Genomic DNA, 24,824 nt, shown 5'->3' with positions numbered 1-24,824 from the left:
ACTAAACTCTCACTGAAAATTTCTCCACCATTTAATGTAGGATCATGTGAATCCCTAACTGCGAAGTTAACCTTATCTAATACACAGTCCATTTCCATTCACCTCATTTACCGACCCCACGGCCCTCTAGGATCATTTGAAGAAGACCTCACAAACATCCTATCAAATAATCTCAAGAACTCCTCCCAAAGCATCATATTAGGAGACTTTAACCTTGGTCTTAGTGACCCTTAAGATGCCAATGGCACACTAATTAACAACACTTTAGAGGAACTGGGCTTTACCCAGAAGATCACAGATCCCACTCACACTAATGGTAGAACTCTGGACTGGCTAGCTGTGGATAATTGCCCAGTCCTGGTCTCATCCATATTACCACAGCCCTGGACAGACCACTACTTAATCTCGTTCACCCTAGAGGCGACACCAGCGCAAATCAATAGTATAGCTCCTGCTGTCCAGACCAGAAATAAAAAGAACATCACTCCTGAAAACCTTGTCCCCTTGATCTTACTGACCCTGAATGCCATTCCAGATCACACAGATCCCTTCACTATGGTAGACCTCTATAACAAAGTCATGCTTTCATCTCTTGATGACATAGCTCCCCTGAAGTTGAGAAAGAGCAAACTTCGAAAACATATCAACACTTGGTTCACTCCTCATCTTAAAGTCCTCAGACAGGAAAAGCAACACTGCGAAAAGATTTGGAGATCACATCCCTCAGAAATCAATAAGAAAAATTTGAGTATACTAGCCTCCCAATATAAAAAAGAAATTATCCTGGCCAAACAAACGTCGTATAGCTCTCGAATCTTGCAAGCTAAATCTAACACCAGAGAGCTCTTTACAATACTGAAAGAAGTAGAATCCCCTATCCAAGCACCCGACTCCTGCCTCAAGGATATAAACTGGTGCACAGGTATGACAATGCATTACTTACCGTAAAAGCATTTCTGATGGTTGTATCTGCTTAGATTTACATGCTTAGATTCACATCCGACATCCAGTGGTCACTGCGAAGTATTGCATTTTGTTTTTCGTAGTCGAAAAGGGGACGTCGACAAGGCGTGTCTGTAACACTATCCCTATAGTGACGTGCGTTGTACCCACAATCCCTCACGCGTCGAGGTCCCTCTGTTTGTATTTTATCTGCCCTAAGGGAGCCTTCTATACGTGAGTGAGTACAGAAAAGAGAGAGAGAGATGTAAAAGATGTCTATGTTCCTTCCATCCGAGCGGTGAGGAAGGGTGAGCGCATGTGAATCTAAGCAGATACAACCATCAGAAATGCTTTTATGGTAAGTAGTGCATTGTCTTCTGATGTTTGTTAATCTGCTTAGAATCACATGCTGTGCATAGACTAGCGAGCAGTACCCGGAGTTGGCGGTGGGTTATGAGAAGGAACAGTAGAGAAAAGATGTCTTAATACTGCCTGTCCCACCTGGGAGTCAGATCTAGAGTGTGCATCTAGACAGTAGTGTTTTGTAAAGGTGTGCACAGAACTCCAGGTAGTCGCTTTGCAGATGGACTCAAGGGGAACATTTGCAATGAAAGCTATGCAAGCCCCAGTGCCTCGAGTAGAATGTGCTCTTGGCTTGAAGGGTAGTTCTCTCTTAGCAAGAGTGTAACAGAGAGTGATGCATTGAACAATCCATCTAGATATAGTGGACTTTGAGACTGCATCTCCTTCTCTTCCTGCTGCCACCGAGACAAAGAACTGATTAGTCTTTCTCAGTGGCCTGGTTCTTTCAATGTAGAACATGACAGCTCTGCGTACATCCAGTGTATGCAGACTTTTTTCTACCAAGTTAGAAGGGTTTTGAAAGAACGTTGGTAGTTCTATTGACTGGTTTACATGGAATTTCGAGATGAATTTCGGTGCAAACCTTGGGTGTGTGCGTAGAACCACGTTATCTTTGTGAACTGTTATGAAGGGGTCTAGAACAGAAAGAGCCTGTAGTTCACTTATTCTCCTAATGGAGGTGTTAGCTATTAGGAAAGCAGTCTTAAGAGTGAGGTCTTTAAGAGTTGCCTTGTGCATGGGTTCAAATGGCGAGCCCGTGATTCTGGAACGTACCACATTTAAGTCCCATCAGGGAGCTGGGTTAGCTATCGGAGGGTGTATTCTCTTTACCCCCTCCATGAAGGACTTGATAAGTGGTATCTTCCACCACAACACTTTAAGTTGGGAAGTGGTGTATGCAGAAAGTGCCGCCAGGTGGCCTTTAATGGAATTGAACACTAGACCTGAATCCAGTAAATGGGTCAAGTACAGAACAATATGTGTGGGAGAGCAGTCAACCGGGTTGATGCTCTTACCTCTACACCAGATGACAAATCTTCTCCACTTGCTGGAATAGCAGTGGCGAGTATTAGGTTTTCTGGCTTCCCTGAGGATGTCCATACATCTCTGCGGAAGTTGTAGATGTCCAAATTCTATGATCGCAGGAGCCAGGCTGCTAAATTCATGGTCAGAGGGCATGGATGCAGTGTCCTGCCCTTGTGCTGTGACAGCATGTTGTACGGGCAGGGACGTTTCACTGGGGGACATAGGGACATCTCCATCAAGTGAGCGAGCCATGGCTGTCGGGCCCACATCAGGGCCACTAGTAGCATGGTAACTTGTTCCTGGTGCATCTTGTGCACAACTTTGTTGAGAAGGGGAGTCGGGGGAAAGGCGTAAACAAATTTCCCTGACCATTGAATCGACAGACCGTTCCCCTTGGACTAGTTCTGGGGGTACCTGGAGGCGTAACTTTGGCATTGTGAGTTCTCCAGAGTTGCGAACAGGTCTATTTCCGGGAATCCCCATTGCGTGAAGACGTCTAAGACGATGTCTTCGTGCAATTGCCATTCGTACTCTTCGGGCAGGGGGAAGTCTCTGCTGAGTTTGTCTGCTAGCAGATTGAGTTCCCCTGGTTCGTGTTGTGACAGTAGGAACATGTTGTGTCTGAGAGCCCACTTCCATATATTCTGGGACAACTTGGACAGTCCCGGAGAGTGGGTGCCCCCCTGCTTGTTGATGTAGTACATGGCTGTGGTGCTGTCTGTAAGGACCATCACTGTCTTCCCTTGTAGGTGTTCCTGGAAGGCTTTTAGTGCTTTGAACACTGCCAGCAGCTCCAGTAGGTTTATGTGCTTGGATGCAACGCTCGTAGTCCACACTCCGTGAGCAGTCTGATGGGATAGGTGAGCCCCCCCATCCTTTGAGGGATGTGTCCGTGGTTAGAGTGGCCTCCGCCGCGGGTGTGGCAAAGGGTTTTCCTATTACCAAAGGGTTTTGTCTACCACCGTAGCGAGAGAACCAAGGCCTGCGAGACCACCACTAGGTCGTCTCATTGTCCGCAGGCCTGACACCACTGGCTGTTGAGCCACTCTTGCATTGGGCGCATGCGCAGGCGCGCGTGAGTTACCAAGTAAATACACGACGCCATCATTCCTAGCAAGCGCATCGCTTTGCGCACCGTCACCTCTCGACCTGCCACATATTGGGGGATCTGAAACAACATGTTTTGGACCCTCTCGGAGGGGAAGACGAGGCCGTCCTTTGTTCGAATTAGAGCCCCTAGGAATTGTTTGACGTGGCTGGGGTCTAAGCTGGACTTCTTCTCGTTGATGGAGAAGCCCAGTTGGAACAAAAGGTCTACAGTCTTTTGGGTGTTTGAGAAGCATGTCTCGTAAGAATCCCCTGTTATGAGCCAGTCGTCGAGGTAAGGGTATACTGGGATGGATAACCTGCGCAGGTGGGCCGCTGCCACTGCCAGTACTTTCGTGAATACCCTTGGTGCAGATGCTATGCCGAAGGGTAGCACTCTGAACTGGTAGTGTTTGCCCTCTATCATGAACCTGAGGTATTTTCTGTGCGCTGGCAACATTAAAATATGAAAGTATGCATCTTTCATGTCCAGTGTTGTCATGTAATCTCCCTGTGATAGCAGTGGGAGCACTTCCTGTAAGGTCACCATACGAAACTTTTAGGGTTTGACAAACTTGTTCGCTGGGCGCAGATCTAATACAGGACGGATGGTTAGATCCTTTTTGGGTACAAGGAAGTACACTGAATAAATACCTTCCATTACCTGAGATAGAGGCACGACCTCTATGGCTCCTTTTTCCAGCAGTTGGTCCACTTCTTGGAGAAGGATGGCGAGGTGTTCTGGTGTCATGCGGCGTCCCCTCGGGGGTCTGTATGTTGGGGAACTGTTGAACTCTATACAGTAGCCGCGGGCTACAGTGGAAAGTACCCATTGGTCTGATGTTATTCCCTCCCATGCTGGAAGAAAGGATGTTAACCGACCCCCGACCGGCGTTGAATGGGAGGGGACGCGAATCTTCACGTCACTTGGTGGTGTTGGTCGCTTGGGAGCCTCTGGGGGTGGAACCCCGGCCTCTTCCTTTGCCACGGCGTTGACCCCTCCGATTGTACTGGCCGCTATAACTCTGGTAGTTGCTGGCAGAATACTGTTGTTGTTGGTTTTGTTGCTGGCGTTGTCCACGAAAAAAGCGCTTATTACCAAATCCCCGCCTGTTAGGGGGTTTTGAAATTTGGTCTAAGGTCTTTATTGTGTCAAATTCTTTCTTCGCGTTCTCCAGCGCGTCATCCACTGCTCTCCCAAAGAGGTTGGACTCCTCTATGGGTTTATTAATAAGGGACGCTTGTGTTTCCGCCTTAAATCCGGAATTGCGAAGCCAGACGTGACGCTTCAGTAAAATTCCTTGTACCAAACTTGTACCAAAGTGCGGCCAGCCGTCTCTGCTGCATCGAGGGTATTCTTGACGATGCTTTGATTGACCAGAGAGCCCTCGTTAACTGTAGCCAGCAAACGAGTCCTTAGGGGTTCGGGAACATCTTCGATGTCCTGTTTGAGATTAGCCCATTGAGCATCGGCGTAGCTTGCCAATAGGATATTATTATTGGCGATTCTGGTAGAGAATGCTGCAGAGGTGGTGATTCTCTTGGCTAGGGCATACAGCTTCTTCCCCTCTTTATCTGGGGGTGCCTCGCTGGTAGATAGTGGGACTCCTGCCCTTTTCCTGGTGTTGGTCACGACCAGGGAGTCCGGGATTGAGTGACCCTTAATATATAATGGGTCTGATTGAGAGGGAGAGAACAGTTTCTCAATCCTCGGATTGACCCCTCTCACCAATGCAGGAGTGGAAAGAGAAGGTGTAATACGTCTCTTAACTGAGTCGAGGATGGGTATAATTTGGCTAGTGGGTGGTTTTTCCTTGATAATCCTCTCCACGAAATCGGTGTCTGGGGTGACTTCCCCAGTTTCAATTTCGAAATGTGCTGCTGCCTTCTTCAGCAGTGCATTGAAGGTGGGTTGATCATCGACAGGCGAAGGGTTCCTGACTGGTGTAGTTTCAGTAGACCGGATGACTATACTGCTACTGCCTGTGTCTGTCGACCTAGCCGGTGACTGCCAGGGATTTGGGTCGCCCTCGCCTGTGTCCTCCTGGAATCCCTCCTCACATAGGTTAGTTTCCTCGTGAAAACCTTCCTCTTCTTGTTGGTCTTCAACATAGGTGAACTCATCTTCCTCCTGGAAGAAGGTATCTTCCTCAGTGGGATTGTGAGAGTATATGTCCTCCTGTATGGGGTCCTCCTGTATGGGGTTATAAAACTTCTGGTATTTAGCCCTTGGACTCTCCAGGGGTGCCTCCCTTGGTCTCTTGGGTGTCTTGTCTTCTGGGATGGACATGAACCTGTCTAGTTTATCCATACAGGTCTGGAACCTTTCAAAGGTCCACTGAGGTCGGCCAGGACGGTCTGGGAATGAAAAAGGAGTTTCTTCCTCCTGTAATTGTCTGGTTCTGTCCCATAACGTCGAAGAAAGAGAGCCTTCGCCTTCTGAGTAGCCTTCTCGCTGGCTAGGGCCTTCTGTCGGCATCGGTAACTGGCCTGATCTGTTTTCCGGCGCTTTCGCGTATCTTTGGCCTTGTGCGCGGTTTTCGGCGTCTCACTCGCCGTACGTCTCTGGCCGTCCTTAGATGCTATGCGCGCGAGGCTTTCGGCGAGCATTCTCTCTTCCGAGGGATCGGTCGCCGTCACGCTATGTAACGTCGAGCCTTTGCTCGTCGAGTCCTTGCTCGTCGAGTCTTTGCCCGTCGAGTCCTTGCTCGTCGAGTCCTTGTTGGCAACGTGAGCGCTCTTGCGATGTGCGTCGCCGGAGGTTTTGGTGTTAGCGCCCTTATTCTTAGAATGCCCAGTCGCCTGGCGGGGAGGGCTGACGACCCTTACGGTCGGCGGAAGACGCTGATGGGCCCGGCGTCCCCGTTGGCGCTATGGCTGCCTTAGTCTTCGACGAATGCGTGCCGGGGGTATGTGCTTTGGTGTTTTACCGTGTGCGTCCTTGTTGCCGGGGTGTTCATCCCCATAAGCTGGGCGTGAGCCGGGCTTGTCGGGGCCGGGGTCGGACGACGAGGAGCGTGAACGCTCCTTTGAGAGGTCTACAGCCTCCGTTACGGGGGCCGTGTAGTCACTGTCCTCGTCACACGCGGCGGCAGCGGGCGAGGAGTCAAGCCTAGACATGGCGTAGGCCGCCCACCTTTTGACTCTGCGGTCTTTTAGAGTTTTGGGCTTTAGCAATTTACAGGCCGCACAGCCGTCCTCCTGGTGATCGAGGGGTAAGCAACGGTTGCACCGTTTGTGCTTATCCTTCCCGGTATATTTACCCTTGCAAAGCGGGCAAAACCTAAATGGCGTCCTCTCCATAGCTGAGGGCAATAAGTGCGACTACGACCTCGAAAGAGAGGGAGGGGAAAGAGAAAGGCATTCTTAAAGAGAAGAAAGAAAGACCACAAAACCCCACTCTCCCTACTGTGTATGGCCGGCGAGGCCTGGCCACGTGTTCGGCAGCGCCGAGGGATCCCCTCTGCTCGTCCTTCCGTCGAAGATCTTGCTCGGCGGAGAAACAGCTCTGCATCGAGGGGGGGGGGGGGGAATCTACGTTATTGATATTAATGACAAACGACCAAAGGTCGAAGAAACTATTTTGCAATGTCTCTCTAGGAGCTCCGCATAAAGGCGACCAGTAGCTGGGCGGAAAAAAACAATCTGAGGGACCTCGACGCGTGAGGGATTGTGGGTACAACGCACGTCACTATAGGGATAGTGTTACAGACACGCCTTGTCGACGTCCCCTTTTCGACTACGAAAAACAAAATGCAATACTCCACAGTGACCACTGGATGTCGGACCTATGCACAGCATGTGATTCTAAGCAGATTAACAAACATCAGAAACAAAACGCCTTAGCTAACAAAATCTCCTCTCTCAAGACAAAGATAAGCATTAAAAAAAAAAAAAAAAAGACTCCCTTCTCTCTTCCACTAAACCTAGTATCTTCAGCCCCACAACGACGCACCCCACTCGGACTGCGCCCAATCCCCACTTCAACTTCCACAAAGTATCCACCAAAGAGGTTGAAAATGTCATTCTCACCCTCAAACCCTCGAATTGCCATGGGGACTTAAGCCCTGCATAATTAATAAAAGATGCAGCTCGTGATCTCGCACCATTTATTACCAAACTAATAAATGCGTCATTCACATCAGTTACCATACCTAATAACTTGAAACAATCCTGGGTCCTCCCCCTTCTCAAAAAACCAAATCTAGACCGCTCTACTCCTACTAATTACCGCCCCATCACCACAGTACCGTTCCTACTTAAAATCCTCGATAAAATAGCATACCAACAAATCCAACATTACCTCGAACACTTCCACCTCCTAGAAGTCCGTCAATCTGGCTTCAGGCCTCAACATGGAACTGAAACTGCACTCATAGATCTCAAGGCACAGATAAATGAGCTGAGAGATGAGGGTAAGACTGCATTATTGCTACTTCTTGATCTCTCAGCTGCTATCGACCTGGTCGACCATGAGATCCTATGCAATCACCTACAAACGGCAGCCCATTTTTCTCAAGAGGCAACCGATTGGATCCAATCCTTCCTTAAACACTGCACGATGAGAGTCTTCTCCCCATTAGCAGAGCCCGACCCAACGCTATTACCTGTGGTGTGCCTCAGGGATCCTGCCTCTCCCCGACCCTGTACAACATTTTTACGAAGCCCCTTTTCGATGATCTAGATGGTCTGGGTATCACCTACACCAACTATGCCGATGATACCCAGCTCCTCATCCAGTTGACGGGGGATTATGACAAGGATTTGGCCTTTGTCAACAAAGTGTACCTCATCATCCAGGCATGGATGGCCTCACACGGTCTATGCCTGAATGATGACAAAACAGAACTCCTCATTCTAGGCTTTTCATCCAACCTTAACAAACTAGACCAAAACTACCCCTCCCTCGTAATTGACAATAATAAGATCACTGTAGCCAAGGAGGTCAAAACCCTCGGCTTCTATCTAGATTCCACACTCACCTTCAAAAAACAAGTTAATGCGCTATGGCATCCACCACATCCTACACATCCAAACTTATCAGAGCAGCCAAACCATTCCTCTCACCATCTAACTGCATCACTTTAGCTAGGGCTCCGATCCTGTCCAAGCTGGACTATTGCAATGCGCTATATGTAGGCTGCAACAAATATATCAAGAATAAAATCAAAATTCTACAAAATAACGCCTTAAGAGTGGCCCTTAGTATCGCGAAGAAAGCCCACATTTCTGAGACTAGAAGATCTGTCAATTGGCTATCTACGAAAGACAAAATCTTCCTCAAATCTTTCTCTTTGACTCACAAAGCCTCCACCAAGCAGCCCCTCAATACCTTAGAACTAGATTCACCAGACCAGTTTCATCTCGCCCTTCTAGAATGGCTAACTCCAATCTCCTCCTTGTGCCCAGATTTAAATGCATGATGCCTGGAGGGAATAGCTTTCCTGTAAAAGCAGCACAATTCTGGAACTCCCTACCACCTCCCTGTAGGGATGACGTCCCTTACTGTCGATTCAGATCTAAGACTATCCATTGGCTCAAGGATCACGATATATAAAGCCCCCCCCTGCTGCACCACATCACAATGACTGTAAATATGCATACACATGTTTTCAATTGATCTTCGTAGATATAACTCATGATATAACCTGCATATTTTGTATAGAGTATTGTATATATTGTATATTTCTTGCAACCATTTGCCTCATTGGCTTTATTGTTGTTTGATGTTTCCAGTACTGTAACCGCAGCTGGACCTAATCCTTTACTGTATGTAATTTAGCTTCGCAATCCTCTTGATGCCTCTGCGCCTTGTTACCCTTGGGTTAGGTGCGTACTATAAATAAAATACAAATACAAATTCAGACCCGCAGCAGGGCTTCACCAGGAGGGTCAGGCGTGGTAGAGGTCCTCTTCTGTCAGCTTCTCTTCGGTTCTCTCGATCCAGTGGCGACTCTGCCTTCTCAGTCCCAGAGACCTGCTTTTTATGCAGTTTTCCTCCATTCACCCAGCCTGGCTGTCAATCACATATCAGGGTGGCTGTCCCGGTGGGACAGTCACCTAGCCAATCAAACAGGAGTGCAACTTGGGTTACCAAGAGAACCCATGGCAGGGGTCCTAAAACCCCTCCTTCACATCCTGCCTATCCAGACTTTCAGGCGCCTAATGAGGGCTTCTGTGCAGAAGCCCGCAAAGGACAGCGAACAAAGGAACCAAACCTGATTTGGCGCGCAGAGTAAAACACGAGAAAGACCTTTACAAAAAGAAATGGCGAATAAACCCAGCCGTAACCAAATAAAAGTAAATGGGGTCCAGCTGATTTAAGTTTGAGGCTACTAAGGTAGCCTAAAACAATACCAAGGCCATTTAAAATAACTGCAGTAGGAAAAATAGGGTAGATACCACTGCCACCAGCCAAATCCTAATGAAAAGTGAACGAAACAATGTTCCATGAGAGAGAGACAAAAAGGGATAACTATTAACCCTTTCCAGTACTCTATGTACGATAGTTTGTACTGGGTCTGTGGTTTTAAAAAGACTAAAAGTCGATGGCAACTTTACATGTTCTGGGAGACAGTAGTCAGTCCCAGAATATGGAGTTTAAAGTGGGAAGCCTGAAAAAGACAACCCTGCGTTACTGAAATAAAAGTGACGTGTAACACAGTAAAAAGATGATGCCTATGGAGTAGGTGAGGCTCCACAGTCTATGAACAGAAAAATGTAAAAAACACACAGCAAAACACATGTAAGAGAGGGAAAAATGCTCACAATCTTACCAGGTGAAAAAAAGAAATCCTAGAAATCCAGCAGAGCTGCTGAGGGACTCAGTAGGTAAAGGAAATGGGCCATTCTGGTGAATTCTCCCTAACAACAAATGATCCAACCGCGTAAAGATTAAAGCAGTATGTTTTGCTTAAATTAGCATGTCAAGTCCTTGTGTAGTCTTAGTCACACACCTAGAAATCCTCAAAGTGTTAAATACTAATGATAAAATACATAACATCCTAAAACTGTACCTTTCCTCACCTTTCCCCAAGGACTCAATGTTACCCGTGCTCTGGTTCTCTCCAGGCTAGACTACTGCAACAGCCTCCTCCTTAATCTTCCCTCCTCCACCCTGCGACCCCCTCCAGCTAACCCAGAATAGGGCAGCAAGACTTATCCTTAGCCTCAACCCCAAGGAGGGCATCTCTCCTGCCCTACAAAGCCTTCATTGGCTCCCGGTCTCAGCACGGATTACATTCAAATCCCCCTCTATCATCCACAAGGCTATCTAGGGCCGGGGACCCTTCTATCTTCAACGCTTCCTGACCAAATATTCCACTTCTTGACTCCACCGTTCCCCTGGCACCAACTCCCTGCATGTTAAGCACTTTGCTAAACAGAGAGCAAGTGGACGATCACTTTCCTCAGCAAGCTCCCTCCTGTGGAACAGCTTCCATCTCCCTCTGCGTCTTCAGCAGGACCTCCTTAAGTTCCGGAAAAGCCTCAAAACCTTTCTCTTTTCCTCTTCCTTCTGCTCCACTATTCCCTGCTAATCTTACAGCAGCGTGACTGATGTGCAGGGCCCTTATGTGTCCTCAGGGCCTTGACCCCCCCCTCCCTGCATATCCCTCATCCTAGCCGCTGTCTTTCTGCTGCACTTACTTGGGCTCACCCTACCCACGGGTGGTGGCACTTAAGTTCTTCTCCTCTTAGCACTTACCCCGAGTACTTCTTCATGACCATCAGCACCTATCCCCCCCCCATCCCCTCTGCACTTGCATGTTCTGAACACTCACAAGGCATAGTAGGTTTGTCTCCCCTTCCCTTTACTCTCACTATTTGTTTGTACTATTAATTCAGTTATTTATCCTTAATGTAATTCATGGTCTACCTTCCCCTATTCCCATCCTGTTTGCCCTGTGGGCGCTTTGAAACAGTTTTGCTGATTGTATAAGTGCCTAACAAGTGAGCGATAAATAAATAGCTAAATAGTGCATACTCCAAAACATTTCTTTCAAACTCATCAGTCATGACACTAACCAAAGGTTCTATGCAATGCAACATAAAGCATGCCTAGCTATTAGGTTAGTATGATACATAACATAGAAGGTGCTTCGGATGCACAACACTCACTAACATTTTAAATCCCTAAAAGTCCTTGTAGCATTGCACTACATAGTTCTGTAAAGCCTCAATATTGTGAAATTCAGCGGAATTTCATGTTAAATACATTTCCAACATTGAACTTCTTTTTACCTTCATGCATTTCCCAAAATGCAGTTCGTGCCGAACTAACAACCCCCATTCACTCTCAATCCAATGCTCATTCCCACACAAGATAATGGCATAAGCTAGCGCAAGCAGTGAGCCACATTTTAGAGCTGAACACTACAGATGAGAATCTTTGCACATGAAAACAACAATTTCAAATGTTATCTGTTTCCACAAAAGAAAAAAATGTTTAAAACATTTCAACTGTCATCTACTTTCTCACTGCTGCCCTAGCCATAGAAAGCAACACTGCGGGTCATAAGGATGTCTCACTTTGCCTTTTCAGTGACTTGCAGGGACATCAAGTAACACAGTTTTCATACCCATTCCAATCGATCACCACAATGAGAAAATACAGCTCACAACAGAGGAACAACACTTATGATGCAGTGATGCGGCAAGGACAAGGTTGTACACACGGTCCCTTGAACAAATGGCTGTCCACGGTTTATCATGACTGCCTCAGTGACAGTCTCCAGCATGAACGTACAGAGTTCAAAGTAGGACGTGAAAGGTCCTGACGTCCAGGAACGGTGAAGGGTCCGTTCATCAGAAGCAGAGCTTTTTTTTTAATAAAAACATTTTATTGGATTTTACAAGTATACACAACATCAACAACATTGCAATATTCAGTGATAGAGCCAATACAGTTTGCGCCGTCAGCTAGGCCCGTTTCAGTGGCTGGGGCGCTGTTCCGATTTATCCGTGTCCATGCCTTTTCACATTGCCAAGGGAGGCCCCATGTGCCATGGATTCTCACCTCCTGCTTCTGTGGCTTAATAGTTTGCGCTGCCTTGGAGCCATCTGGTGAGTGGAGGTCTTCTAGTAAGAGCTGGAAACTTTTCTGCGTAGTCCATAAATGGGGCCCATATATTTAGAGCTTTGTTCAGGAGGCCCGAACGGATTGCTGTGACCTTTTCAGCGACGGCTATGTCCCAGCATTTGGACCACCATAGTGCGGCTGGGGTTCCGTCTGCGTTTTTCCACAGCCGAGCCATCACAATTTTTGCTGCCAGCAGGAGGTGCGTGCTCAGGCAAGGGATAGGGCCTGAGTCCCTCCCCCTGTTTCACCCAAGAGGATTATGCCGGGGTCCCAGGGGATGGATAACCCGGTAATTTCCTTGATATGGTTAGTTACCTCTTTCCAGTAGGCCTCTGCTTTTGGGCAGGCCCAGACCATGTGGAATAGAGTGCCTCGGGTGGCGCATCGGTGGCAGCAGTTCGCAGGGATTTCAGGGTTAGCCTTGTTTAGTTGAGGAGTAACATAATACCTGTAGCAGAGTTTGTAGCCCCCTTCCCTGTGCGTAATCCACTGTGTGCTTTTATGTAGTCTCGTCCAAATTTTCTCCGAATCCTCCACATCTATTTCCCGGCCCAGGTCTTCCTCCCATTCGAGCATATATCTTTCTTTTTTAGAGGGGTCTGATCTGTCCAAGAGCTGATAGAGTGCTGAGATCCTACCTCTCGCAGCTGGGGTTGTTAGAGAAAGTTCCAACACCGTTAGCTCTCTAGCGCTTTTCTCCCTAACTCCTCTGTGGGACAACCAGTGCCGAATTTGGGCATAATGGAATCTTTCCCGTTCACCCACACCAAATTTTGCATTGCATCTCTCGAACAATATGGGGAGTCCCTCCTCCAGGAAGTCCCTCATTTTTAATAGTCCCCCCTCTCTCCAAGGTTCGAAGCCAAGCGGTGGATTGCCTGGTGAGAATTTGGGGTTGTTCCAAATGGGGGTGAGAGGGCCCAGTGTACACCGGATGCCCCAAATGCAGACGGTTGTGTTTGTTGCAGACAAAGGGCCGCCATTCATTTGGGGTTTTATGTTTGGCAGGTGTAGGAGGTCCGATGGGGCATCCGGGCACCAGGCCTCCTCCAGCTGGTTCCACATCGGGTGATCTTCCATTTGAGCCCAGGTGTATGCATATGACAGCTGCACCGCATGGGCATAACTGCCCACTTTGGGTACTCCCAACCCCCCCTGTGCTTCCCTCCGTACCCGAAGCAGAGCTTTTTTTTTTAAACAAAAAAAAAAAAGTTTTATTGAGTTCACAACATGAAAAAACATTTCCCCAACTCCACCCCCCCCCCGAGGCGTCCTTTCATATGCCCTTAAGTTGTTTCCACTAGTGTCAGTTCTTTGCGTTCATTGCATGTCCAGGAGTTTCAGACGCTGAGGACACCACACCCCTCTATAGCCATCTTTGAGGAAGGCTAGCGTCTCTCCTAAGTCTTTTGCAAAGCTCTGTACATTTCCATTCATAGCGTATGTGGTCCATTCTAAAGCTATTATGTCCCAGACTTTGCGTAGCCAATCTTCGGTTGTAGGTATGTTCCCACTTTTCTATCTCTGTGCAATTAATGTCATTGCCGCTAGGGTTAGGATTACTCTCGCCTTTTCTCCATTGCTGGGTCCCCCCACCACCCCCACCCCCTTTTAAGCCCAGTATTATCTGCTCCCGAGACCCCCCCCCTTTCCTGTATGCCTGCTCTTGTGCCTGCTGCACTACGTCCCAGAAGGGGGCGATTTTGGCGCACCTCCACCATATATGTTCCGCTGTACCCTCATTCCTGCATCCTCTCCAGCATTCCCCTATTGCCCCTGGGTAAATTCTGTGGAGGCGGGCTGGTGCATAGTGCCATCCATAAAGTATTTTGTACAAGGCCTCTTGTAGCTGGGAGGCCATGGCCAGCTTGGGAATCTTCCAACATAGTGTCCTCCACTCCTCCTTTTCAATGGCCCTCCACAGTATCTGCTCCCACCTATTCATGTACTGCTATTGCTGTTTATGGATCGCATCGTCCAGAATCCTATATAGATTGGAGATCTGCCTCTTGGACCCGTCATTTGATGTCAAAACTTCTCAAAGGGGGTTTCTTCTCTTGTGGCTGCTATCTTGTTAGTCAGGTGTAGCAACCAGTGGCACAGCTGAGCATATCTAAGCCTTTCCCCCTCTCACACTGCAAATACTTTTTTGCCTTCCGTGAAGGGCAGGATCTCCCAGTCCTGCAAGAGATCCTGCATCCTCCTGCACCCTCCCTCCTTCCTTCCATTTCCTAAACTCTCCCTCTCCATTCCGGGTGCGAAATCCCCATTATCAAAGATGGGTGTGAAGTGGGATGGGAAGGATGCGATTCCCCACGTTTTCACTAATCTGTCCCAGTTCTCCGCCTTTAGGCTCGTTATGGCGCTTTCATACATATGTTTTGGCCTGTGCTGTTTCCTCAGCCATAGTACCTCCTCCAGGCTGTGTTTAGTCACTACCCTGTCTATCCCGACCCACAGTTTCTCCTCGCCCTCGTGTAACCATTCCCTGATAATTCGCAGTTGGGTTGCCTCATAGTACTGCCTAAAGTTGGCGAGGGCCAGCCCTACCTCTCTCCCGGGGGCCTCCAGCAAGCACCTGTTAATCCTTGCCCGCTTCCCCTCCCATATGAATTCGTTCGACAGGGAGTGTAATTCCCTGAAGAATCTCATTGGTACTGCCTGCGGGATTGAAATAGGTATATAGCATACGTGGAAGCGTGACCATCTTGACTGCGGCTAACCTCCCTAGCTAAGAAATTCTAAAAGCATGCCATTTACGGAATTCCTTCTAGTAGGGGAAATGTAATCTGCTATGCAACACCCCTAAGTGTCGTGGTAATCTGAATTACGAAGTATCTTATTCCCCCTGGTCTCCACACAAATGGGGTCTAATTTCTTTTTAGTCTGTTGCATTCTCCCTCATTAGCTTTGACTTCCCAATGTTTATGCGTAGGCCTGATGCCTCCCCGAATGCCTCCAATATGCATCTGCTTGTCCTAATGGATTCTAGTGGGTTAGTTAAGGTAAGCAGCATGTCGTCCGCAAATGCAGCAACTTTATGCGGTTTCCCTCCAAAGGGAATGCCATGGATGCCATCTGCCTCTCATACTGTCTGTAGGAGAGGCTCTAAGTAAATGGCATAGAGTAACAGGGAGAGGGGGCAAACCTGTTCTGTTCCCCTACCCAGTTTAAATGGTCGCGACAAGGTTCCATTCACTGGTACCCGTGTCAGTGGTCCCTGGTAGTTAGCTGCACCATTTTTAGGAAGTTACCTCCCAGCCCCATCTTCTCCATAATCCTAAATAAGAAGGTCCACTCCACGCGGTCAAATGCTTTTTCAGCGTCTAGTGAGAGTAGGACCGCAAGAGTGTTTGTTCTTTGTGCTTTTTCTAAGAGATGGGCGACACTTATGTTATCCACCATTCGCCTGCCCCCTATAAAACCTGCCTGGTTTTGGTGAATTAGACCTGGGAGTAGCCCCTCTAACCCGTTTGCTAGTATTTACGTGTAGATTTTTGCATCTACATTAACGCGATTGGTCTGTAAGACATGTTTTCTGCGGGGTCCTTGTGGGGTTTTAGGACTAGAGTCATTTTGGCCTCTTCCATGGAGGGGGCTATGCGACCCGTGTCTTTAAAGGAGTTGTAGAGGTGGGTTAAGTATGGTGCCAGGGTTGTTGCAAACGTTTTTATAAAAGGCCGCTGTATCACTGTCTGGGCCTGGTGCCACGCAATAACCCTCTTTGCCTCTTCCTCCGTGACCTGGGACTCCCTGGAAATTATTTGCAGGCCAACTCTCTTCAGGTATTCCTCCTACAAATAGGTCTGGGGATTCTGTGATGTATACAACGTCTCAGTGCAGTAATCATGTTTTTTAGCTGCCGCTCCCTGCAGGAGGAGTGCCAGGAGGGCATCCGCCTCATTTGCATTCACATATAATTTTTGCCAGACAAAGAGCAACGCCTCTTCTGCCCTCTTAGTTCGCAAGACCAGTAGTTGTCCCAATGCTCTTCTATAATCCCTCATGGAGGTCCTGGTGGGACCGCCTCCTCCTTCTAGCTGTGTCTCCAGTTCTCCCATCTGCTTATCCCTCTTTGCTTTGGACGCCATTCCGTAGTCTTCCTGAGGCTGCCCCACATCCCCCTGCCTCTCTTTTTCCCGATCTGTCCTGCTCCCTGTCCCATGCTAGACTGAAGTCTCCCATCAACACCACGTGGCCGCTTGCGCTCTCTTTCAGTAGGTCTAGAAATCACTTCAGGAATGTGTCCTGTCCCGTATTAGGGGCGTACACCACCGCTATTGTATATGAGAGTTTTCCACAGGTTCCGCGTACTATAACGTATCTGCCTTCCTTGCCCTGTATAATGCCGGCTCCCCTGAAGTTCACCCTATTCTTTAATGCCAGTGCCACCCCCCCGTCTTGGTTTTCCCAGATGATTGGTAGATTTGATCGAATCCCAGCAACCTTAACCAAGCTTGGTCTTTGAGTAAGAGGTGGGTATCTTGCAACCCCAGAATATCTGGCCTCTCCTTCCACGTGAATCTTTCCAACTTTTTTCTCCTAAAGGGGGAGTTGAGCCCCCTAACATTATGGGTCACCCACTTGAAGGATGTATCTCAGCCCTGCGCCTTGTTTTGGGCCCCCCCTCCCTTGGTTCTCCCCCCTTGGTTTTCACCCCTTCCCTTGTTCCCTTTGTGCTTTGAATGCTCCTGGCCCTCTCGCCCAAATCTTCTCCGATTGGTCTTGCTGCCCCCTCTGTTTCCATTTTCTCCCCACCCCTGCCCTGCCCCCCCCCCCTTCCTCCTTATCCCCCCTCCCTCTCTTAGCCGGGGGCCTCTCCCCTCACCACCGTCCCTACCCCCATGGGTCTCTTTCGCCCTTACTAACTTCATGATGTTTGCTCTCCTCTGCCCCCTGCCCCTGTATGCAGCTTAGTGTCCTTGTCACCTTTTCAGGGTTTTCCTTCATCAGCTGCTTCCCTCCTTTCCGCATCCACCTCCACGCCACCACCCTCTCCTGGAGGGCCTCATAGTGCTGGCCTCCTCCTTCGGTTTCCATGTTCAATTGCATTAGATCGGCCCCTTCTTGCAAGGTAGTTATTCTTTTCTGTGATCCTGCCTTTTCAAAGAGGAGACCGAGGGAAAGGTCCACTTGTATCTAATTCCTCGGTTCCTGAGAAATGACAGAATTGGGAACATTTGGAGTCGCTTAACTAGAGTATTGTTGGCCAGATCCTGCTAAAGCGCAATTGTTTGCCCATTGTATTACACTGGCTCTCGCTGTCTGGCCGCTCTTAATACTGCCTCTTTCTGTCCATGTCTCGTAAAGGCAGCCAACACATCCCTTGGTCTAGCGTTTGGTCCTTTGTTGAGTCGCTCCACTCTGTGGACTCTGTTCATCTCCACTGCGTCCGGGGCTGTTTCCCCTAGTAGGTCCGCGAAAATAACCTGTAGGGCCCGCTTTAGATCTCGATCTGCCATTGTTTCCGACAGTGCTTTCAGTCGGATGTTGGACCTGTTCTCCATGTCCTCCATCCTGAGTTCCAGGTTTCTTGTTGCTGTATCTAATCTTTCAATCGCTTCACTATTCACCATAGTTGCACTGTCCACTTCTTGCAGGTCCTTTTCCAGGAGGTCTGTTCCCTCACCTAACTGCCCCACCTCCTGGTTCATCTCTGCCATGGCCTGGTTGATGTCTGTTCTGATCAACTGTATCTTCTCCTGGAACGTCTTGGCCAAATTGGACTGTAGTACTAGCATTTCACCGTGGAGGTCTTGGCGCGACATTAGGGCGGTTGGGTTCCCTTCTCCTGGGGAGCTTCGACCTGCCGTCACTTCCTGGGAGCCCACTTGCATCTCATTTATTTCTCTGGACTGCCAAATTGTTGGTAGCGTTCCCGGGTTATCCCCCTGTGCATGAGCTCCTTTGTTCTGCCTGTTCTTGTTCGCCATGACTGTGGTTGCTCTATGCTGGGTATTTTGCGGCCCCGCTTTGCGCCTCTGGTCCTTCGTCACCTTTATCTGGTGGGGGAGCCCTTGCAAGGACTCGGGTGGGGGGGCCTCCCCCTCTCTCTTTCTCTTGGCTGGGCTTGCGGCGACACTATGTTCTGTGTTTCCCGTCCCAGCTGTGGGTAGCTCCTTTCTCTAGACTTCTGTTGTTGGCGGCACTCCTTGGCTCGGTTGTGGCTCAGATCATAGGACTCTGGCCCCCTGAAGTTGTTGTGCCTACCTTAACCAATGCCTTTTCCTTCCTATGGGGGTCTCGTCTCTTCCAGCCCCTGTCTTGCTCCTCTGTCTGTGTGATCTCCTGGGTGACTTGCTCCCTCCGTGAAGAGCATCGTATTATCTCTGCTGTGTCCCCATTTGCCTTGGTCAGTTCTAGTGGTTAAATCAGTGCTTGTTTTCCCCCATAAATCTGCACAATAGAGGCATCAGTTTTCACGTGGACTTGCCTCAATATCATCTTCGTCCTCCAATGATTTCTCTAATGGGTTTTCTTCCTGATCTTGCTTCCGGGCGGGTGGGGGAGACGGGCCTTCCCCAGTCTCGGGGGGGAGGGGATCCTGTTGGTGTCAGGGGATTATCCCTTTGCCTTGGTCCAAGTCCCTTGCGGGGGTGCCGCTTCTTGGGTGTTGCGCCGGATGGATGGATGCCTGCCACCTCCGTCTCTGGGCTCCCCTCTCATGGAGGTACCCTCGCGGCTGCCGGTGCCTCAGGAGACTGCTCCCCCGCTTTTCTCCACCCTGCCGCCCCTCCTTTGATGTCTGGGCGCTCCTGCTCCCCCGCCCGCTCTCCCGATCCGGTTATCCCCGCTTGGGCGAGCCTCTCACCTCTTGCCGGGCGGTTCCCTGCATCAACGACTTCACTGCTTTCTTGTGCTTTTCTCTCCAGCCCGGCTGGCTTTCGTTGCCTCTCTTTTCGGTTGGACCCCTTGTTCTCGCCCTTTGTGCTGTTGGTTCTCCTTCACTAGCTCGGTCGCCTGCACACTCCTTGGCTGCTTGTTTGTGAGGGCCTCTCGAAGAGGTTCTGAGCGTCTTCCTCACCTCCCTTCCGCCGGCTCTCTGAGCTTTCTGTCCCTGCTTCCGCTCACTAGTCCTGCCTCCTTCGGTCCGCTTTCTCCGGCTGATCCGCCTCCCCTATTCTCCGGGTCTCTCCGGCTCAGCGCTTGTGTTGGTATGCCGCGAAGCTGCTGTCTCAGCCTCGGGGCAGCCACTAGCTTTCCTTCATGGCTCCTGGCTCCTCCTCCCTCTTCTTCCGGCTCTGCTGGTTGCTTTCCTGCACCCCGTCGGGCTGTGTCTCGGTCCTGCTTCCCTTACCCTTATTTCTTGGCTTGTTGGCACTTTCCCCTCTCTCCTCTCTCCCAAGCTTGACGGAACTGTTCTAGGGGAGTTCCCCTTTATAGTCAAGCAGCTGCTGCCTCCAACAGAGTTGTGGATCTGTTACTTTTTGCTGCGGGGCTCCGGAGCACCGTCGACACGTCTATCTCGTGTCGGTGGCCATCTTGACCTCAGAACCAAAGCTTTGAACACTGAAAGGTGTTCGATGCTCCACCAAGCTCTTGCGTGTCAGGACTGACGTCATTGCAGTCCTGTATGTGGAGCCGAGAAGAGCTCTGGGCCATCAATGACCCAAAAACGGCTCCTTGGACAAGGCACCGAAACCACACTGTCGAAAGCCAACTACGCGGACCTGAATGACACTTCACCGAGAGGTGAGGGGAAAAGTCATAAATGGCACCCTGGGAGCAATTCAAGGCAGCGTAGATTTAAAGCTAAGGGCACAAGCAACTTTGTCAGCATCTGGGCTGGAGGGGCTGCCATCACAGTGAATTTTAAGTAGATTAGAACTGAATTCCGTTTTCCCTTGGAGGCATTACAAAGCCCACTGAAGTCTCTCTGCCATGGGTGGTCCTATTTAATCTTGGGGCAGCAGTGGCTTGGGATTGGGCAGGGCTCCATTGCCCTGGATATGCCATCCCTGCCCTGGACACCCCAACTTAGTCCTGGGCAGCCACCTATTGGGCATAGGTGGCACCTCCTAACCCAGGAATGAGCCTCTCTGGCCAGGTGACACCTTCCCTGCCCTAGGCAGTTCCAAATAAAATCAATGGGCGGTAAGTCTTTCATTCTCAGGGGCATCCTTAATCCTTCATCCCCACAACAGGTAACACATGCCTCTACGTCATTCCTCAAGTCCTGTTCTCCATGGGTCCAGTTTCTGACCATCTCGTCACCACTGTTGTAATGAAGGCTGTCTAGAGGCGGCAGGCAAGTTCATAAAGGTTCCATTTATTCAGGTTGACATAGCTAGATGACAAAGTAGAGGATCTGGGCCCCAAAAGAGGACCAGAGTCCCAGGGAGGGCTCCACTGGCTCCCATCACCCAGGCTAGCTGGCACCAACTGCCTCAGCAGAACTCACATTCACATGCATACATTTCTACACACAGGAACATTCTCACAGTGACATCATTCACTCAGGTGGCACAGGGAAGAGGCTATTACAACACCCCATTCGCCAAATCACAGTCAGGACTACAATGATTCTGTTGGGACTAAACTGCACTCACCTTCAATACATTCCTTCAACAAGATGATGTACCTGCAGACCATGTCATGATTGTTGGTGAACTTTCTCATCAGGGCCACCGCCTTCTCTATGGAGATCACCTTGCCATGAAACTTTTCCCTCAGTCGCCGGACACTCTTCTCCAACTGCAGTGAGAGGATACAGGGGATCTCTCATTACCATGTCACAGGTAAAAATGCCAAGTTGCAAACTACTAGCCATGAATAAAAAGCCACTCTCCCCAATTCTCCCCTTAAACACAGCACACCATTTGCACTCACCATGATGGCTAGTGAACATTTTTGAGACATTCCAAGAGTATAAATTAGCCCTCCGACTAGGAAAGGAGGAGTACAATGTGTGTTGAGGGTAGAGTTTTTGCCTCACTTGTGAATTAAAACCCTGTAAGAGTGTGGGATAGGTGGAGATCAGCAGAAGGAGAGTTTGAAACAGTGGTGGGATGAGGAGTTCCCTGGAGGAGAGAGTGGAAGAGAAAATGAGGAGGAGGGGGAATAGGAAGGTCAAGAAGGGAACTGTGTGGTTGGCATCATGGAAGGAGACACAGACAACAGATTCAAAGTTGAACAATTTTTGATTTTGATTCATTTCTTACGCGCACCAAGCAAGCAATTGCATTCGGGCGCAGATGTTAACTATATGTTATATGTTTAGCTGTGGCGGCTTAGGGTCACCATGGTTACTTAAGTTCATTTGAATAGGAATGTTTTTCATTCCTTTCTGAATGCTGCCAGTGTAGTGCATGAACGAATGCCAAAAGGCAGCCGATTCCACAGCTTGGGGCCGAATAAGGAGAACCTCCCGTCTCCTTTAGAGGTGTATTTTGTCCGAGGGACACATAGCAGGAGTTTGTCTCCTGAACGGAGGTCTCTGGTAGGGTAATACTGGTCGATTCTAAAGGGGTGGTGGTGGGCTCAACATACTCTGCGTATGCCTGGGGAGTACTAATCTGGGTGGCGCTGCATGTTCCGTTTCACCCATTGCAGGAGGTGGCGGAGACGGATGGGAGGATGGTCATGCTGAGAGGGTTGGTGGAGAATAAGGAAATAAGCATTGTACATACATATGCCCCCAATCGGGATACAGCAGCATATTTCAGGACTCTGAATGCCAACCTCGGCATATGTATGGGTAGTACAGTGATTTGGGGTGGTGATTTTAACTGTGATTAAATCCTAACATAGACAGATTGGATGGTAAGATTGATAGACCTTCCCCAGCGGCGAAAGCACTACAGACACTGCTAAACGACTTTCGTCTGGTAGATGTGTGGAGAACTAGATACCTCCAAGATAGACAATACTCGCATTACTCTGCCCCTCAACAGCTACATACGAGGCTGGACTACGTCTTTGCCACGTCGGATGTAATAGCAGAGGTTACTCAGGTAGAATATAAGGCGAGGGTCCTCTCAGATCACTCGCCATTGGTCCTGGGTTGGCAGTATCGCCCCCCGAGGGCACGGATCCTGACGTGGCGCCTTTGTGCTGAGGCGCTCAAGGATCCAGTCTTTAGAGAAGATATAAGGGAGGAGATTGGCAATTACTTTGAGGAGAACACGGGTAGCGTTGACTCGGCAAGTACATTATGGGAAGCCTTTAAGGTAGTGATGCAAGGGGCTGCCATATCAAAAGCAAAGGGCCTGCAGGGCGGGGTTCTAGCTGACCTACGACGGACGGAAGAGGAACCAGAGGGAGTATTAAATGGCGGATTTGAAAATATGGAGCGGGTACTTGGGCTGCAGCAGCAATGTGCAGAACACTGGGAGAGGCTCTGCAACCTTAACTATAAAAAGTACATTGAGAGACAGCATGCGGGAGGGGATAAAACAGGACGGTTGTTAGCGTGGCTTTACAAGAGCGAGGTTCCCAGATCCCCGATTAGAACGATAATGAGGGAAGATGGTAGCGTAGTGGACACTCAAGAGGGTGTCAACGAGGAGTTCGCAGAATATTATAAAGTGTTGTATGCAGACAAAATGGGGGGTAGCCGAGAGGAAATTATGGGAACGTTAGAAGACATAGGACTACCCATGATAAGTGAGGAGGAAAGGGAGGAGCTAGATGCACCAATCACCCTGGAGGAGTTAGAAGAAGTGGTGAGGAAGTTACCTACCTGCAAGACCCCAGGGGCGGATGGACTCTGAGTGAATTTTATAAGACATACAGGGAGGAAGTGCTCCCCCTGATGTTAGAAATGCTCAATGAAGCGCTTGAGGTGGTACGGTTGCCGGAATCACTTAGAGAGGCGGTCATAATCGCTTCCCAAGCCTAATAAACCTGCACACAGTTGCGGCTCTTACAGACCTCTCTCAATGTTGAATCAGGACAGCAAGATATTGACGGCTGTCCTGGCAAACAGATTGCAGAGAGTGATTAGCAAGCTAATACACCCTGACCAGATGGGCTATGTCCCGAATAGGAATATAACTCATAATCATAGGCGACTCCGATGGGTTGTTGAATGGGGAAGTACGGCTGAGGGCGAAATGGCGATCGTGTCCTTAGATGCGGTCAAAGCTTTCGACTCGGTCAAGTGGCCGTGGTTGCTGGCGACCTTGGAGAAGTATGGTATGGGGCCCGGTTATATGAGGTGGGTATAAGAAGCACTAGGCAGGGGTGCCCTTGGTCCCCGATGCTCTATATATTAGCCCTGGAACCCCTTGCAATATATCTCAGACAGCAATATGATATGATAGGTATTGAAGTAGGGGGAGAACGACATCTGATCTCCTTATAAGCAGATGACCTGTTGCTATACTTAAAGTATCCAGAGGAAAATCTCCAGTACATACTGGAGGTGATGGCGAGGTATGCATGGCTGTCTGGGATAGCGGTAAATCCCCGAAAATCTAGTATGTTTTCGCTAGGCGACTATAAGGGAACCCCTGAGAGACAGTTACCAGTGTTACAAATACCATGGGAGGTTAGTTCTTTCCGGTATCTTGGGGTAGACGTGTACCATGCGGTGGAGGAGGAGCACAAGCATAACACTGAGGTGGCACTCAAGAAAATCGAGAAGTGTATGCTATTTTGGGTTAAGTTGCCCTTAGCAATGATGGGACGGGGTGCAATGCTAAAAATGGTGGTCCTGCCTAGGCTTTTGCATTATTTTAGCAATATTCCATACATGATACCTAAGAAGTTCTTTGCCAAACTCAACAGTATGTATAGGGATTTCTTGTGGCATGGTACCCGATACAGAGTGGCGCTATGGAAGCTGCAGAACTTTTATGAAAAAGGGGGGATAAAACTGCCAAATTTTGAGGTGTATTACGTAGCAAGTCAGCTGCAATATGTGGCTCAGTGGCTTTCAGATGAGGCGACCCCTGAATCTTGGCTATTTGGACATGACTGTACCCCATTTCACTTGAGAGAGATGATCTGGCTGCCCAAGTCCGAAATGAGTGAGCGCCCCCGGATGATGATGCTGCTCAGGTGGCTGATGTTGTGTCGGGCATGCCGGATGATGGAGAACCCATTTCCATGCTCCCAGCAGGTACCGCTAGTCGCGTTGACAGGGGAAGATAAGTAGTCAAGGGCGATAATCAGGACCCATTGGGAATCGGTGGGGCTAATAACTTTAGGAGACGTCTGGCAGGTGGGGGCCATTTTGGACTTTGAGGCCCTGGAGGGGGAAACAGGATTGCATGCGGGCCAGTTCATCACATACCACAGAATTGTGCAGAAAATCTGGGAAACGTGGCCTGAAACAGTATTGGAAGAAGAACCAGATGCCAGCCTAGAGGCAATATATGATATA

General features: G+C 49.2%; 1 protein-coding gene across 1 annotated transcript in view; it reads right to left on the bottom strand.

The window, feature by feature from the left end:
* The window catches only part of SHFL (shiftless antiviral inhibitor of ribosomal frameshifting), a 941,958-nt gene that overhangs the window by 761,038 nt on the left and 156,096 nt on the right, over window positions 1–24,824 (bottom strand). Inside the window, exon 2 of the mRNA XM_069604047.1 lies at window positions 21,046–21,190. Coding sequence (XP_069460148.1) covers window positions 21,046–21,190 — 145 coding nt within the window. The remainder of the gene's footprint in view (window positions 1–21,045; window positions 21,191–24,824) is intronic.

This window comes from Ambystoma mexicanum, chromosome 3q (assembly GCF_040938575.1).
Source record: "Ambystoma mexicanum isolate Mex_15411 chromosome 3q, UKY_AmexF1_1, whole genome shotgun sequence".
NCBI classification, from domain to species: Eukaryota; Metazoa; Chordata; class Amphibia; order Caudata; family Ambystomatidae; genus Ambystoma; species Ambystoma mexicanum.
The sequence above is the reverse complement of the archived record's forward strand: the minus strand, read 5'-3'. Positions and strand labels throughout refer to the sequence as shown.